At 39.4% G+C, this 18,433-nt stretch overlaps 2 protein-coding genes across 5 annotated transcripts in view; one reads left to right on the plus strand and one right to left on the minus strand.

Annotated features, from left to right (window-relative positions):
* Positions 1–8,489, plus strand: part of virma (vir like m6A methyltransferase associated) — a 22,742-nt gene extending 14,253 nt beyond the window's left edge. For 2 of the 3 annotated variants that reach the window (XM_027172332.2, XM_027172342.2), the window contains exons 12-23: positions 252–345; positions 1,596–2,137; positions 2,592–2,827; positions 2,946–3,425; positions 3,512–3,644; positions 4,027–4,143; positions 5,410–5,570; positions 5,676–5,772; positions 6,011–6,177; positions 6,594–6,940; positions 7,053–7,196; positions 8,165–8,489. In XM_027172332.2, the coding sequence (XP_027028133.2) occupies positions 252–345; positions 1,596–2,137; positions 2,592–2,827; positions 2,946–3,425; positions 3,512–3,644; positions 4,027–4,143; positions 5,410–5,570; positions 5,676–5,772; positions 6,011–6,177; positions 6,594–6,940; positions 7,053–7,196; positions 8,165–8,349 (2,703 nt within the window). In that variant the 3' untranslated portion in view covers positions 8,350–8,489. The remainder of the gene's footprint in view (positions 1–251; positions 346–1,595; positions 2,138–2,591; positions 2,828–2,945; positions 3,426–3,511; positions 3,645–4,026; positions 4,144–5,409; positions 5,571–5,675; positions 5,773–6,010; positions 6,178–6,593; positions 6,941–7,052; positions 7,197–8,164) is intronic. The other variant, XM_027172351.2, reaches the window with a different exon arrangement.
* Positions 8,405–18,414, minus strand: rnf41l (ring finger protein 41, like). 2 transcript variants are annotated; one of them, XM_027172453.2, is made up of 8 exons: positions 17,927–18,414; positions 13,309–13,415; positions 12,772–12,978; positions 11,632–11,771; positions 10,742–10,768; positions 10,417–10,579; positions 9,334–9,454; positions 8,405–9,156 (listed from the first exon to the last, which is right to left on the minus strand). In XM_027172453.2, the coding sequence occupies exons 3-8, from the start codon at positions 12,975–12,977 to the stop codon at positions 8,908–8,910; spliced, it is 906 nt and encodes a 301-aa protein (XP_027028254.2). In that variant the 5' UTR covers position 12,978; positions 13,309–13,415; positions 17,927–18,414; the 3' UTR covers positions 8,405–8,907. The 2 variants fall into 2 exon arrangements, with proteins under 2 accessions (XP_027028254.2, XP_027028245.2); XM_027172444.2 differs by lacking the exon at positions 17,927–18,414 and adding an exon at positions 13,593–13,747.
* Between the last annotated feature and the right edge of the window lie 19 nt (positions 18,415–18,433).

Consider the following 18,433-nt stretch of genomic DNA (forward strand, 5'->3'; position numbering starts at 1 on the left):
AGTTGTTGTTAAGGAGTTATTGTAAATGGCTGTTGAATTTATACCCCTTATATTGGTGCATTTATGTAATATAACCCATTTTTACATTCATCTGCCATTGTTTGTGTAACCGCACTCGTATTAGAGATATGTGTTTGTGTATAATTAGGACCAATGCATGGATTTATATGTTGAAATGAGCCTATAATATATTGTGAGCAAGCTACCTAATGATTAGCCGTACATAACTGAGATTCCGTTCCCTTTGTCAGAATTTGGAGAATGTAATGACGCCAGACGGAGTGGGCCTTGTTACTTCTCTCAGAGTGCTTTGTCATATCGCCTGTCCACCAGCCACTGTGCCAGGTACACACACACACACACACACACACACACACACACACACACACACACACACACACACACACACACGCACACATACTCAGAATTTCACACTGTGCATCATTTCCTGATGTCTAGTTGCGCAAAACAACTTTGAACAAAGGCACATTTGTTTTGAAATCAGTTTTCAACCAATCAAAAATTGGAACTAGCAGTTGTTTCTTGTTGCCCACGTTTACCCTGTTAGACAGATTAAGTTAATAGCTCTGAATGTCTTCTCTGGGTTTGAGCTCTGGGTTTGAGCTCTGGGTGTCTTCTGATTGGTTGGATTCTACACAACGTCTGGGAGACATGTGTGTCCCTTTTTTTTAATCGTCCCTTCCCTTCGTAACAAAGCCATCATGATGCTCTGCTCCCCTCGTGGAAGAAGGATGCCGTCATTTTCACAGGATTTAGATGGACTTAAATGACCAACTAAGGCTAAGTGCCGGTCTGTTTTTGTAAGAACATTGACTTTCCTTTTTAGGGAGCTTTTTTACACCCCTATACATATGACACTGAGCAAACAAACTATGATTGGTTGCTTTACATGTCCAAGGGAAATAAAAGCTGCTGTGGAGTCCAGAACTTCTGTCATCAGTCTGAAGATTTGACTTAAAGAGAATAGTCGCCTGTGATAATTCATTAATTGCAAGTATCTGGAAATATTAATAAACATATTAACCAAATATTAGGTGTTATTTATTTTAAGATTGTCGGATCCGATACTTAGCTTACCTAAAATTTAGGTGGTCTAACCAAAGGTGCCATGTTCTAAGTTGTGTATCAAGTCTTGATGTACATATTAGAAAATGAGACAAAATTCACTTCATATTTATCTTTTGATCTCAAACCCAAATGTTTTCGGTTTTTAGCAAAAAACAATGAATATGTCTGCAGGTGGTCCACAGCATTGTTTGCCGGTGTGCTTCAGAATAGATTTTAAGCTTTTATTGTTTGTTTTTGAATCATTAAATGGATACCTGGCAGATTTATAACAAAGGTACACGATCATCCGGTCTCTTGGGTCAATATAGATACCCAGTCATTATTTTTATACTTGTACAGCAGACCGGTCAGATTTTGTTGGGTTTAATCATGCTTTATAAAGTAATATATTTAAAATAGAATCAAATATATGTGGAGGATATTTATTTGATACATATGTTCATTAAAATAAGGCAAGGTGTGTAGCACTGGGGAACATGTATCATAGACCTGTGTTGTGTACGTAGGTCAGCAGAAGGACCTGAAGTGGAACCAGGCAGTGATCACACTGTTCAGCGCTGAAGGAATGGACACCTTTATTAAACTCCTCCAGAAGTTGACCTCTGTGTTACTACCCCACTGGCGACTGCATGGACCCTTGGGCCCCACACCGCAGAGACTGATGATGATGTCATTGTCATCCTGCACGCTGAGGCTTATGCGAGCTATGATGAGCGAGCTTCTGCACGGCGGCGTGTGCGAGTTCAGGGATGTGCGCATCCCGGCCGTCTGCGTTACCCTGCATACGATCGCATGCTCCACGCCGTTGGGAAACCTGGATGCCGAGGAGCTGCGCCTGCAGAACGACGTCACTGACGTTTTACTGACTTTTACACACGCCGTGCGCGAGCAAGAGACGGGCTCTGAGGAAACCGTAGCAGCCAACAGCTGGTCTCTCATGCTGAAAGAAGTGCTCAACTCTATTACTGCTGCACCAGAGAATATTTACAGCAGCCTCAGTCTGTTATCGGAGCTTCTGCCTTTACCACTGCCCATGCAGACCACGCAGGTACCACACACATACAACCGGAGTGGATTGACAAGAGAAATACATACAGGAATATTAATAAACTTGACTGAATGCTAAACAATTCCTGTCCATGAAGCAGAGTAAAACCTTTTAGTCATGATGATAAAACAGAAAAAAATGAATAATATTCTGCATTAATGACATCATTTAAAAACTGTCATCTATTTATCATTAAAAATCTTTTTCTCGTTAATGTTTTGTAAATTATAGCAGAAATATCTGAACTTAAATTGAATTTATTGCTTTAATTTTGGTACTCTGTTGTTTATATATAGAGATACGCAAGAGAGTTTTTTGTTTTTGCGTATAATTAGGCGGTACACTATTTTGTCCTTTTGGATCTTGTGCTTCGACACTTAATTTGTAGGAGTTGCGGTGCAGTCAGCTGTCAAAGATTTGCTACTTGTCATACGTTGCTCTCTCCGCATGGCAGGCTTTGTCAGTTCAAGACATCGGAGTGGCGATGAACACCCGGAAGCTGTGGAGTATGCATCTGCATGCTCAGGCCCGCACTTTACAGGACGTGATGCGGTGTGTGTGTGTGAGCAGCTGTCCACCGCTCCTGTCTGTGATCCGGCGAGTGTGTGTGCAGCTCTGCGACCTTGCAGCACCGACTGCCACAGTGGTCATGAGGACCCTGCTGGAGCAGCTGCATGAAGAGATACAGCTGTAAGACATGTATCAATGTACTCTCACACTATACCATTATATAATGCTATGTATATTGTTTTATAACTTTATTACTGTTTATATTCAATATATTAAAACTTTCGTATTTTTTATTTAGGGAAGTCATGACCCCGCAGTTGACGAGGCTATTGGCTCTGCTAGACTCACTGGTGTCTCAGCGCTCATGTAAGGCTGCCATGTTGGCTCTGCTGGGCGGAGCTATACGCAGCGAGGTAAGGAGCGAGGGGCGGCCTGACGACAAACCAACAGACGTGCTGTCGATACTTTTTGCGATGCTTCTCCCACCAGTGGATGCCAACCTATCGTTGCAGCAAAACGCTGAACTTATTGCCTCAATTATCCAATCGCTGTGTGACCAGGATATTTCTCTGATTGTGAGTGGCTCAGGGGAGGTGTGTGTGTCTGAGGCAGAGCAGTTGGCTAATGCCTTGCCTTCAAAGGACATGATGCCGGGTATATGTGACAGAATGTTGGAGGTTCTCAAACACACGCACAGCAGTTACACTATTCAACTTACTTGCCTCAGAACTATGATGTTCCTGACCGAACACGACTATGGGCTCTATCACTTAAAGAGGTAACAGTTTACTTTTATTTAAATAAGTGGTGTGTGTGTGTGTGTGTGTGCACTATATTCTTTAATACGTTGTTCAAATGTTGCAGCTCATTAAAGAAACACAATTCTGCCGTGTCCTCGCTGCTCCGGAGAGAAATCACATCTTTTAACAAAGAAACAGCTGAACTGCTTTCTGCTCTGTTGGATTTCCTGCGACAGATCCTCAATAACGACTCAGTGGTGAGCAACAAAATCACATCCTGCTGGTTCTTGTTGTAGTGAAGCCAGAACTGTATGTTAACATTAAACTTCATGGGGAAAAGAAAGTACACCCTTTGTCAAATTTATGGTTTTATTTATCACAATAAATATCCGGTGCACTCGGGTGTATGTCTACATCATGCCAAGAATAAACGATGGCATGGCATGACCTCAGATTAGTATTTGCTGCTGCTCATCAATCTGGAAAGGGTTAGAACGCCATCTCCAGATTAGTTGAAATTGACCATTCTATATTCCGGATCGTTTACAAATGGCACTTTCTCTTTCCCATGATTATATGTGCACATGACAGAAAGGAAGAGTGTAGTTTGTGTATGAGAGCCTGTTTGTACTGTAACAGGATGAAGATATTGACTCTCGCTCTTTGGCTTTGAACGTGAGTGATATGAAACAGCTGCTTCAGTGGAAAGATGATTCTACAGAACATCCGCTTGCAGAGTTGGAGAAACACATCACGGTATGAAGTGCATCGGTATAAGAGTCTCCACATGTCCTTAATAGTCGTAATTTGTCTGATATTACAACTTACACATTATGTCTCAGAGCCTGGGGAGGGACAGCATTCTCCTCCTTCACTAACAATGACTATTTGCAAGCATCTGAAAAGGTCAGATAGTATTTTCTTCCCTGTGTGTTCTGCTGCCCTGTGATGCTGAGCAGCTCAGAGAACGTGGCTCGGAGAAAGCATAAGTTAGCCTTTATTGTCCCTGGTTGATCCGACATATCAGTGCAGGTAGAAAGTGCAGCATTTAGTTCTTGTATTGATTTAGTAAATATACCATGGGATTAACAGCAGGATTAACACTCCATGATAAATAGTTAGGTTATTTATATTGGGGTTTCCCTGCTTATTATACAGTTTCTCAGCCATTTATGTTAGAGCAGTAAAATCTCAAATGTGCAGGACAGGAGAACATCAGGGTTGGGGATGGGGACAAATTAAATTCTGCCACAATATGGCTGAAATGCTGGTTTTATATGGTTTCTAGCCAGGGCAATATGCCTTTATACAGTGTGTGTGTGTGTGTGTGTGTGTGTGTGTGTGTGTGTGTGTGTGTGTGTGTGTGTGTGTGTGTGTACACATAAATATCTGGGTTGTTGATTGGAAGGTTGGGGTCCAAGCACTTTTGTGCCCTTGAGCAAGGCCTTTAACCCTTGCTGCTCTAGGGGTGCTGTATCATAGCTGCCCCTGAGGTCAGACCCCAACCTCAACCCCAAGATGAAAAGTATTCCACTGTGCTGTAATGTATATGTGACTATAATAAAGGCTTCGATGCCCCAATTTCATCATACCTAATACTTACTAATAATGATGTATTTGACACAATCAAATCTTATATAATTTGATATATAAACTATCAGTTGTTAATACTTAACATATTTAATACTATTTTTGTTTGTACAGTTTTCCTAGGTGTAAAGTGCAAATGTATTGCAACATAAATGTGGACCAACAAATCAGTATGAATCAGTATATTTTCTTAGCAAATTTATCACATTAGCAGGTTTGATCACATTAGTTGTCCCAGCCTTGTACTGACCCCAATATTGGTACTGTGCCACACACAAGCATCTTGTTAGTTAAAACTAATATGTACAACAAATGTCCTAAATCTTGTGTACGTGTATTTGTGCTTTAATGCGTAAAGTGTAAATCTCCGAATATAAACTTTTTTTAGTGTCTCTCACATCTTATGCTTGTTTTATGACCAAACTCTCACAGGAACTCCTTAAAGAGGATGATTCCTTGGAAGCTCTACTAGAGAATGTGGTGGGTCTCCGGCAGATTGTCGAAAGCGCTGGAGAGACTGTGGGCCAAGCAGAACCTGAAACGGAGCCCACTCTACCTTCCCCAGAACCACTCCAGACCCAGTTTAACAACAGGTAACAAAGGGAGTCTTGTTAAGTTCTCAGTATTATTCTAATTAATTTAATGTTCGTGTCGGTTCATGTTATGCCTTTGTGATTGTGTATGTTCTCTACCCAAAGAACTGTATATATCCTCTCTGATCTACCGGATGATCAACTGCGGACTCTTTGGTATTCTCCATTCCAGTCAGATGACATGGAGACCGAACAGGACATGGTGAGTGTGGGGTTTTTATTACTTTTATTATTATAATATTATTATTATTAACTTAATAATATCAACCGGTTCCGGTCACTAGCTATAATCATTACATTACATCCTGTATAGTCATTACAGGACAAAAGTGGTTTCATACTAATTTACTTCAAGCCAAGTTGAGGTACTGTGTGTTTGTGCTGAAATATTTCAAGGAGGTTTTTTGTTTGTATGTTTGTTTGTTTGTTTTTTCTTGCAGGTTAAAGTAGACTTGGTCACACTGGCACAGCAGTGCTGCCCAGATCTTAATTTGAAGGCTGAGTTAGACCGTTTGTTCCTGAGCGAGCCTACTTCACCAGGACACAGCAAACCAGCAAAGGGCTTTAGACTTGGGAAGCACAAGCATGAAACCTTCATCACCTCCAGGTACACACAAAACACATCTAGATACACTTTCACTCATTGGTCAGAAATACAAAGGGATAGAAAAAGCTTCAAATTTACAAAAGTCACCTAGACATGGGAAACATAGAACTGCAGCTCTCTAAATAATGATCTCATTTTATTAATAAAAATGATTAGTTTTGATAGAAATGATAGAACATTTTGTGTATTGCATTTCTATTTTTGTTCATTGGTCCTCAGAGTACGTTGATTTTCTGCAGCTCTACAGCTCTGTCATTTGGCTCAGTTTGGTGTGATTGCTGTCTCACCAAAAACAAACAAACCAAAAAAAGCCTGAGTGGGAAAACACTACAGGGTTCTAAGCATACACACTGCATATGTGAGCACAGATAAACCATCCAATCATTACTCATTATTCTGTATGTATCTCTCGGCAGCGGCAAATCAGATTATGTGGAGCCGGCTAAACGTGCTCACATCATGCTAGCCCCTCGCGGACGCGGCCGAGGCGCTTTTAACCAGCTGAACAGACCGCACGACATCTTCAGGCAGCGTAAACAGAACACGAGTCGTCCACCCTCCATGCACGTAGATGACTTCTTGGCTGCAGAGTTCAAGGAAGTGAGCCTGCCTGCAGGCTTGGCTCTACCTAAACGCCCTCTCAAAGGGGGAGGAGCCAAGCCACCCACTAGAGGCCTATTTACTGGTGGAACCAGAGGACGGGGCTTCCAGAGCCACACTCGCTTCTTCACTCCACCTGCACCCAAGAGTGCACTGCTTGCAAGTATGTACAGATGATGATGATAATACTCATACACACATACAGATCTTGTTTCTGGAGTTTGATCGTTTTTGAAAATTGATGTTTGCTTTCTTCTTTGCTTTTTTTTCTTAAGGTAATTATCCTCGTCGTGAGGGTGGGCGGGGCCAAACGTGGAGTGCTCCAGTGACTGCAGTCACTCACAGAGGGACATACAGCGAACCCAGAGGAGCACAAAGTAACTTTACACGGCCATTACCATCGAGGCAGCCACCAACAGGTACACTCATGTTATACTTCAAGTATTTAATAGGATCGGTAGATTCACAAGTAATTAATTATGGAATTATTTAATTAAATGATTGTTTCATTTAATTTATCTCTCACTTGGTGGGAGGGACTTATTAAACATTAGCAAGTTGCAAGCATATCCCAGGCCTCCTGCAATTAGAGGGACCAAGTGTGAAGTACTGTCCTTTCAGTGTCATTAAACTGGCTTTAACACACTTACTTTGCAATGTTGTCTAGTACAGTGGTTTTTTCACTTCTAGTCAAAATAGATGGAAAGTGATACGTGATCTTGAACTTGAGGAATAACAAGGGAATGAAAATAAATTCTGAAAATAAAATGTTACTTGGCTTTATTCAACTAAAAAAAAAAAAGTCTGCTGACATACATACATTTTCAGTACCCTAAATCCATGCCTTAATGTTATGCAGTTCTAAACATTTATGAATAATGCATACCTTTTATATGAGACTAGTGCCTTTAATGGTGGGGGTGCACAATGTTTGAAAGCCAATGGTGACATTTGAAATCACCTAAACAAACACGCCCCAACCCAATGAGTAATACTATGGTAGTAAAGGTCAAATGTGTTTTTGTAGTACTGTGTTGTACCGTGAAAGCTTTAGCTCCGTTTCAACACCTAGAACCCGAGGCAGAGGTGACGGCAGGTATCCGCCATGTCAGTGTTTCAATCACTTTCTGCTAATGTCAAACATGCGCACTGAACACTCGCTCTGTCGCATATTGACAAGACACTCCCCTTTCTGCTCATTGGATACACGGTTGTTTTGTTTGTTGGCCTGACTCTGAATTGATTTCTGAAGCATTTTTCAAACATCGTGCACCCCACCTTTAAGGTTCAGACTTTTGTAGGTGGACAGTAAAGTAAAATATTAGTGGTGTGTTTTGAGGACTCATCAATCTGACTATTTTTATTATTTCATGTGTTCTTTCCTCAGGTGCATACCGTTTGGCTCCACGTGACCGTGCCCCCAGAGGAAGGGGTGCTGGTCTTTCCTGGCTAAGTGGAGGACTTGGTGTAGGAGGTGGTGGAGTAAGTAACAGTGGGCGTGGTCAAGGGAAATTCAGCAGCAGCGGGAGCGGAGGTGGACGAGGCCGACACGTACGCTCATTCACTCGCTAAAAACTGTAAACTATCAAAGACTCAGCCCCATGGCTCTAAAGGACCACTCAGGATGTGGAGAATCAGTAGATGGATTTATTGTAATGTTATATTTGTTGCGTTTTTCTGTCAAAAACTGATTAAAATTCTGTGAATATCCACTCGTGTTTTAATATCTTTTAAATCTGACATTTCAATCGCCGGAATTCAAAAGAGTACATTTTTCTATGCAGCTGTGTGCTATGAAGTGCTGTTTTCCAACAAAGACATTATGAAAAATCATTTGCAAAGTATTGTGAGTCAGTTAGAGAAAGTAGTTGGAATGTTAATGTGAAATAAATCATTTTGAAAATATTCAAAAGTGCCTAATTATTTCATCTGTTTCGGACAATACTTGGACATTTTATAAGACTACTCAGATTATATGATCACCTCAACCTTAATTTTTGGGTAAAAAAAAAAACTCTACAAAAAAATGCAGTTGAATTTGAGTTGGTTAGCAGCATGTACAGTATCTGCAACAAGGATTTGGCAGTTTGCCGGACCACAAACTGGTTATGCAGTCATGTGTGCTGGTTTTCAGAGAACCGTGACGTCTCTACTCTTCCTCTTGAGGCAGTCTAAAGTTAGGCTGTGTGGGTTTTGCTTACGATGCTCCTCATCTTGACGTGTCACCGTTTGAGAAGCCCTGCCTGGTTTAAGAACCTCGTTCTTCAACCGTTCGAGAAGCTCTGCTTTCTCAAGCTCGGCCTTCTCCAGCTCTTGCCTGCGAGTTCGCTCTGCTCCCAGTAATGCACACACGTCAGACACCACACGTGACAGCTGGCCCTGAACACAAAATTTAAATGGCTGTTACAAAAAGCACACATTATAAAAAATGCTAATTACATCCTTGGAACATCTATAGTATCCTGTACAAAGATTATTAATCGAGCACATTCAAGCAGGAAAACCGGGAGAGAGTGTGTGTGTGCGTGTGCGTGTGTGTGTGTGTGTGGGGAATACCTTGAGCTCATCCACCTCGTTTTTCAGTAAGCTCTCCTTCTGTACCATGTGTCTCCTCTGAGCATCCAGCCGGGACTCCATCTCACGTCTCACTTCCTCGACCTTACAATCCAATTCAGTCCTATAAGACACTGTTAACTTTTATAATTGTCATATTCTATATTGCATTTTGTTCTAATATCCATGATAAAAGTAACTCTGGAATAATGACCAGCGTGACCACATTTTTTTTTCTTCCTTTTTCACAAATCAAATGATCAGAAGTAAAGTTTTAATATTCTTTGTGATTAAAAATGAATATATAAATTATATATTAAATGAGAAATTTGTCCTATGTACTACAAGGAAAAGTTTTGATTCGATTTTCTAAAAGTCCTTTATTCGTTAAATCTCAGTGCCGGTTCCAAGGTTGTGTCAAGGAGGACATCAGGTGTAAAACCTGTGCCATCAATCATGTATGTGGATTGGATGATAAGACAACGACAATTTTTGAATAATTATTTTGTTCACTATTTAATTCTATATTTAATTTTTCTAAATTCAACACAGTCAGTAGAACAGGATGCGATGTGGGGAAAATGGTAGATCTAATATTCCTGGTAGACCTAATGAGCTGTGGTCGCTGAGATATTAGGACACGGATAAATAAAGAATATTAGATGGATAGTAACAAGCAAAAATGCGATATGTGGGTTGTTGTAACATAAATGCTACACATAGACAACACCAACAATTGTAAAAAATATACAGAATTGTATAAAATAGAGGCTTGGGCTGATGTCTTTTTAGCCCAGACTAAAGCAGGCTGAAGTAATCGCTTCATGTAACTGAATCCACCAGTTACATGAAGCGATTACTTCAGCCTGCTTTAGTGACACATTGTGAACTGAAAGTTAACAAACTGTTCAATCAAAGTAAAAATGAGAGAACCCATTTTTATACTTATATTTTCTCCTATGAGGAGACCCCATGCTCTAAGGCCATAATAGTTTTATAGTAAAGTGATATACAGAGTTTTGAAAAAAGTAAACTTATAAATAGTGTAAATAGTGTTTGTCAGTGAGACTGTCTATAAGCCTCTACCTCAGCAAATCTAGCTCGGCTCGGAGCTCAGAGACGCAGTTGTGCTGAGCCTCGTCTGTGTCTGATAGCGTGTGTCCGCACCCTCGTGCACACACTCTGTTGTGGGACTCACACACACACAAGTGTGCCTCCAGAGAATGCTGAGATACCTGCACTGGACAACCTGTGAGAAGCAGATGGCAGAAAGCAGCAGTGTGCAAAGACATGGCTTAAATTCTTAACTTTCATACATGAAGGCAAGGGCACAATTAGCATTATGTTTGGGTTTGTTTGCAATAGAGGACAGCACAAAATGAAATCTGTGAATATGCACATGCAAACTTACCACAGCGGTAACACAAGTACTCCTCCCCTGCACATAGACAACAAATATTTCAATGTTTTTAGAGAGTTTTGTTCTAGTCTGTGAGCAATATACAAAATGAAATTACACTGCAACATCAAATCATCTTAGCAAAATATCTTGAATATCTTGAGTCTAATTATTTCAAAATGTCTTATTATTATTATTATTATTATTATTATTATTATTATTATTATTATTATTATTATTATTATTATATAATAGGAAACCCCAGAGGCACAGGGAGGACATGAAAACTCCACACACACGTAATAGTGAAGAGCACTGAAGCACCAACCCAGGTGATGTGAGGAATACTTGCTGACCATTATGTCATCGTGCCACCTAAATGTGTAATCAGTTGCTTTAATTAAAAAAACAAACAAACCCCCAATTAATTGACAATAGAACAGGTTTTCATTGTTTAAAATTAAGCCTAATAATTATATATCTGTTTATTCCAAATTGCATAATGAAAAATATTTTTTGAACATTTTAGACTACCTTTAAAATATTTTCAGGTATTATGTGGTTTGTTTACTGTTTGAGTTAAATGCTGTACTCCAATGACCAAGTGGCTTCTTCATTAATATTTAAAAGTATGATTGCTCTGGTAGTTACACTATGTGGTTACTACTGTACATTCTACAGTCATCACCTGTCGCGTGTGTGTGTGTGTGTGTGTGTGTGTGTGTGTGTGTGTGTGTGTGTGTGAGAGAGAGAGAGACAGTAAGAGGCAATACCGCATTATCTAGTACTTGATATCTGACTTAATACTGTGCTTGTTACAGTGAATACTGTTCCAAAGGTGCTGTGCTGTATGCGTTGTATAATCTACCTGATGTGTACACGTGTTCCATGTGTGTACATACCAGCATTTCTACAATTAAACAGAGCAAAGAAACACTGTTCCTCATGCTGATGTATGGACTCCAACGCACAAATGACCTCACAACCTTGTGGGCGATACATGCACTTCATCTGGAGCCTTGCCAAGTCATTCCGCATATATCTGCAACACAAGTCATGATGTCAAATAAATATTATAGACCTATACATCAACATCATATCTTTTTAAAGCTTTTTCTTTTTTTCAAACACCTCAGTGTTGTAACTACAGTGCACAACACCACCTCCCGCTGCACTACACACATCAGCTTTTACTAGGAGGACCATTTACCATGCACGGATGACATATGACCTTTCCAGAATCAAGAACACGCAGGTATTTGGAAAGATGCTACACGTGCTATGTGGTCCGAATACCACCACCTGCAACACTACATACATCAGCTATGACTAGGCGGATTAATTAGTGCTCACGGATGACAGATGGCTTTTTTATGAACTCGGAAACACTGAGCACAACAGTACAGCTACATGCTGTGAGTAAAGGTAAGGTAAGTAAAGGTAAGTCATCTGACAAATAAACAATCAACAATAACTATAAATGGTTAAAAGGTGCAATTCCTTGTCACAAAATCCTAAAGAATTCAAATTTAAATTTGTTTTCTATTTTGAATCCATGCCATACTGGACAGGACATAAATATAACGTCTACAAGACCTTTTCAATGGGATCATTTGGGTTTCTATTCAGGTCTATATGAAGATTCACTGTGATACTTTTATGGATGTTCCTGAATCTATCATATCAAAGTTGCTGTATAAATATGTTTACAAAACCAGCACATGTAAGCTTGTATGAGTTTCAAGAATTATTTAATAACAATGGAAAATACAGATTAAGATGATGTCCATCATAGATAGATATATTTATCACTGCACTAAAAGTTGTAGTCAATGCGGGATACGTTTAATAATTCACACTTGCTGTCATACAAAATCGGTGGCTAATGTATGGCTATCATGTCTAACATTGACATGATAATACACAGGAGAAGAGAAGGTGCATGCATGTATGTTCTTATTCTATTTCACATGTCTAGTACGCTAATCATTGTAGAGACCATGGTAGCCATGGCAACGAGCAAGTTCTCAGTTATTTGGTACCTGTAGAGCGGCCGCAGGTTTGCGATGCTAAGAGAGAGTCGATCCTCGGGGCAGTTCTGATGGTTCACAAGCCAGGCGTGAATGCAGGTACTGCAGAAAGCATGCTCACATGGAGCCTGTAGAGGATCCTCCAACACGTCACGACACACACAGCATAACAAGCCTTCGTTCACGTAGCCCACAAAACGCTCCACATCATAACCCATGCTGTGAGCAGACAGACACACAGATACTATGGAGTTATTTTTTTAATAAACATGACACGAATGTATTTTAGTCCAATGCAAAAAGACACTTACTGAGAAATTCATATGGCACAGATGCCTTGAGGATATGTAATAGTTAATCTATTACTGTGCTTTAACCAACTTTAAATTTCACTCTGAGACGTGGATTAAACAATAACTTAAGCCATGACAAGCCAAAGATCCAGTAAAATGCAAAGAAGAATAATCTTTGTGATTATTACTAGATGAAATGTGATGGTTTGCAAAAAAATGACTGAAATGAAATGAAAAATGTAATGAAAAAACTTACCTGCCAGACCAGGTGATCCCACCTGACTTTCCGTTTCACGCTCTGATCTTCTTACAAGACCAACTTAGGTAAGCTTTGGGTTGCCTTAGGAACAACATAGCTGCCAGCTGTTAAATGGAGACACTGAGATATCAGGGTCAGAATTCACAGGAGGAGGAGCTTCTACAATGTCAGCTAATCTTACTTTCTTAATGCCTCAACATACTCTAATGAGCAGCATAATATAGTGTCTGTAAACCACATGCCTGTGAGTTTTTTTATTTGCATTACAATGATTATCTTACCTCTGCTGTGCAAACACACAATCATCCATTATACACAGTAAAGGAACCCCACTGGAGGTCTCTGTCCCCTGCTGGGATCACATGACCGGTGTAAGGGTTGATGTAGTCCTGGTGATCTTACACTTGCTCAAGACAAAGACAGATGTAGGAATATGCATCATGGGAAACAGCAATTCCCAGAAAACAGTCTCTAGCATGCCCCAGGGACAAGACGTGCATAAAGCATGAAGAGAAAAATAAGCTTCAAGGTGAGCCTGACCTAAAACATACATCATACATTTGGCTGATTAGGTTTCATACATCTGAGAGAAAATAGACTGCTGACTGTTCGCTTCACCTAAATAATAGAAAAGGAAAATATAGAAAAGATGTCTGGTGATGTCTGGTGAAATCAAACTACATTTTACTTCATAGATGTGACATTAGCATAAAAATCATTCTTGAACTGAAGCATGTGATGGAAAAACCTGATGCTTTATGTCTCACTTTCTAATGCTACGACTGGGCAGATACTGTAGACTGTGACCATTGTAGACTCAGATTCCTGTTGTGGCTGACAGAAGCAGAACCCGGTGCGGTTTTCAGCTGTTGTAGCCCGTCCATATCAACTTTCACTGGGATTTTCATTGATGCGTTTTTTTTACTACAAAGAATTGTAGATTGATTATTTACTTATGTTACTCGAGCCTTCTTCTTAGCTCAAACCATGAGTAAGGTTTTAGACATGTTTACCTTGACTGATGTGCTTTTTGAACTAGCTCCTTACCCAAGATGATTTTTAGGGTAAGATAAATGTGGTAAGATTAAATAGTAAATAAAAAAATTATTCATTTGGGGGAAGTATATTTATAGCAAAAGTAGAACATCCAAACTTTTGCCATTTTGACTGTTGAATTCAGACAATATTCAACAGATTTTGTCAGAACACCCGCTGATCACATTCATCACACTGATGATCACATGCTGATCATGCAAAATCTGCAGATGCTGCAAAAAACATGAGGAAGAAGTCTGAACCTGACTGACTGACTAGATGGATGGATGGATGGATGGATGGATGGATGGATGGATAGATGTGATGGATGGATGGATGGATAGATAGATAGATAGATAGATAGATAGATAGATAGATAGATAGATAGATAGATAGATAGATAGATAGATAGATAGATAGATAGATAGATAGATAGATAGATAGAATTGGCACCGCACACACACATACACACACTTACACACACAAACACTCAGGGCAATTTATCATTTATATAGTCCACCTACCAGCATGAGAACCCACATGAGACCAATAAGACAAAACTCTATAGAAACCTGAGCTCAGAATTGAACCATGGTCCCTGAAGCTCTCAGGCAGCAATACTACCCGATCTGCTACCATGATACCCATAATTAATTCATCAATACAAATGTTAAATATTTACTTGATTATTTCAGTCATTTATTCAGTCATGTCTTCATGTAATTATTTATTTTACTAGAAATTTATTTTATACTGAGGCCTTGGTGTGAAATCATTAAATTTGTCAACATTAAGCAATTTTCTCAAAAGCACTTTTCTTTTTTTTTATCACTGATCACCATTGTTTGCTCCAACCAATCGCTGATCATTATTGTTTGCATTGACCAATCATTGATCATTATTGTTTGCACTGACCAATCACTGATCATTGTTGTTTGCACTGACCAATCACTGATCATTATTGTTTGTGCTGACCAGTCAGTGATCATCACTTTGTGCTGACCAATCACTTATCATCATTGCTCCTTTCAACTAATCATTGATCACCATATCCACAGAGGAATCACTGGTCTGTCTCACCTGCAAACTCAATTTATACACCATTTACAACTATGATCATTATTGTTTGCACTGATCAAACAACTAACTCATCTCCTTCTTCTATATATCTATATTCAAAAATTCAATGTTTCAATATGCAAATGATGTTGATAAATGTGAAAATGCAAATTAATCAATGACATTCTCTGGTAACTTCTTGTAACTTTGTGAGCACGTTGTAGCTACTTTTTCCTGAAAAGATTTGGCAGTGCTGCAAAACAAACAAAATAATTACTTCTCAGCCAGTGGTGTGAGCTAGGCATCAGTTTTCAAGTCCTCTCAGGTGTCTAGGTGGTTAAAAGCCACAGTCTTGTCTTTCTTCATGCCTTTTACTCTGCACTTTCCATTTTCTTCAATATTAACTCCATGTAAATAGCGAACACTGCGAATTGGCATTTCTGGAAAATTGTCTGTAGTATGTGATTGCAAGAGTGAATGAGAGTGTGTGTGTGCCCTGTGATGGGTTGGCCCTCCGTCCAGGGTGTATCCTGCCTTGATGCCCAATGACGCCTGAGATAGGCACAGGCTCCCCGTGACCCGAGAAGTTCGGATAAGCGGTAGAAAATGAATGAATGAATGAATGAATGAATGAATGAATGAATGAAGTTTACTTAAGGAAAAGTTCAAATTTAGCTGGTGAAAGCGTTTCACACATGGGCTCTCCCATATATTAAACTATGACAAAAAAAGAAAATTTTCACCTGTAATAACAATTTGCATTTATTACACTTATTTTATTTATTTATACTTGAACTAAATGAAGTAAATAGTAAACTAAATCCTCAGCATGTACCTCATTTTAATGTGGATCTTATAGTAATATCACCTGTAATACTGAATCCCTGAAAAAAAAAACACACACAAAACAACCCCCAGTATTTTTTACCCTTTAGTTTGCACACAGTAAAAGCAGGGAAAATGACATGTGTTTTATTCCTCTTATACCGCAACAATGAATGACAGCTTGTGTTTATTTAACTACAATGGCTGATGATTAGTTATCACTTATCCTGCTATCAGCAATGAGTCATTCTGTCGCCTCTCTTAATTAATAGTTAATAAAACAAAATGCAGCTTGTAATGTTACCAGAAAGTGCAAAGTTCTGTCATGAAGACTTTGCTGTAGTGGAAAACTTCCATAAACATTAAAAAGTGCTGACACTATTTAATAAATATTTAACAAATATCTACTGGGTCCCATGTAATGAGATGAATTAAAATTAACAGAGCCCATGAGTCAAATGAAATTGAAATAAATTCGAATTTATTAAAGTCTACATGATGAGAGTTTACCAATGTTTGCCTGGCTCGTAACACAGTGGTACGGAGAATTGAGGACTTTTTTATTGGATATTAAGGGGCAATTAGAGACAAAAGCAGTGGAGTTTGACTTTTTCGCATCTGACACTGCCCAGTTACTGATTTTTTTGAGAGGAGTAGACAATGAAATGATCATGACTGAAGAGCTACTTGACCTCCAGAGCCTAAAGGACCAAACAAGAGGAACAGATTTATTTGCTTCTGCTTGTTCTGCAGTAGATGACATGAAACTATCGTGGAATAAAGTGACTGGGATTATTACGGATGGTGCACCTGCCATGGCTGGCGAGCGAAGTGGATTAGCAACCCTAGTCTGTAACAAAGTCAATGTAGAATGAGGTAAAGCTATAAAACTCCACTGCATTATTCACCAAGTTCTCTGTGCTAAACATCTGAAATATGATCATGTTATGCAACCAGTGATAAAGACTATTAATTACATTCGCACCAAAGCCCTGTGCCACCGCCAGTTTCAACAGTTTCTACTCCACATCCAGACTAAATATGGAGATGTTGTGTATCACAACGGCGTAAGATGGCTCAATCGGGGGTCTGCACTGCAGCGCTTCTACTGTCTTAGGAAGGAAATCGGACAATTCTTGGCAAAAACAAGGACAACCAATGCCAGATCTATCTGACCCTGTTTGGCTGGCTGATTATGGATTTTTCGTTGATATAACACAACACCTGAATGCGCTAAACACAAGCCTTCACGGGCAAAATGCAGTGATAAGCCAACTGTATTCACACCACTTTCTTTGAGCCAGACCTGGCCAAACCAGAATAAAACCACAGTTTTTAATATGCACTTTTTCATCTTTATAACCTGTGTATCATTTTGTTTTTGAAAAGTGAAAGCCTTTTGCAATAAAAAAAATCATTAAATAGTTCATTTGCATTTAATATTAATGTTTCATCAGCAAGAATGTCAGGCTGCACCTCACCAAAATCTGGCCCTCTTTGCAAAAAGTTTGGACACCCCTGTTGTATGATATATGCACTTTATCGTTTTGGCCACGAGATGGCACTATGTTGAAAAACTTTAATTAATAAACTGTTATTAAAGGATAGAGTCGCTCATTCAGAAAGATTAAATGTGCAGTTACCAGATACATACAAACGCTCCACCCTGAGTGAACATTATCGAGGAAAAATTTACCTGGTTTCGTTCGATGAGAATCAACTCAGCGAGCTCATCATGGAAAGTTGCCCTCTCCAAGATGGCAGCACGGTTGACGTATCTGGACGCAACCGCCCCTATTGTGTCAACCAATCAAAACAACACTACGTCATTTCCTGGTCGAAACTGCGCGCGATTTGACAAGGACGCAAATGGCTAACTTGGCTACAGAACAAATACAAACAAAAACAGGCAAGTTATTAGTTTCACACGTTGCTTTGGTGACTAATGTTTCTACAAGATGTGTTATCTGTGTAAAACAGCTGGGATTTTACTGTAAGTCAGTTCTCTAATTAGCTTTGACTCTCATTTTACTTGTATGATTCATTTGTTTGATAAACAAACAAACAAACAAACAAACCAATCAATGAATCGATCTCAAAACTTATGGATGCCTAAAATGTCCTCTATAGAAGACTTAAACAGAACACAGAGTCATGTTTTGTCTTTGTTTTTTTGTCTTCAGTAAGCTCTTTATTTATCAGG

Source organism: Tachysurus fulvidraco, chromosome 25, assembly GCF_022655615.1.
Source record: "Tachysurus fulvidraco isolate hzauxx_2018 chromosome 25, HZAU_PFXX_2.0, whole genome shotgun sequence".
Classification (NCBI taxonomy): Eukaryota; Metazoa; Chordata; class Actinopteri; order Siluriformes; family Bagridae; genus Tachysurus; species Tachysurus fulvidraco.

Bases quoted from the DNA above. Each gene is read 5' to 3' on its own strand.
- rnf41l (XM_027172453.2), bottom strand. From the start codon at position 12,977: ATGGGTTATGATGTGGAGCGTTTTGTGGGCTACGTGAACGAAGGCTTG. The intron at 9,455-10,416 runs GTAGAGGCTTAT...AGTGTCTTATAG, and splicing joins GCCGAGCTAGATTTGCTGAG to GACTGAATTGGATTGTAAGG. The intron at 9,157-9,333 runs GTATTCCCCACA...TTTTGTGTTCAG, and splicing joins ACGAGGTGGATGAGCTCAAG to GGCCAGCTGTCACGTGTGGT.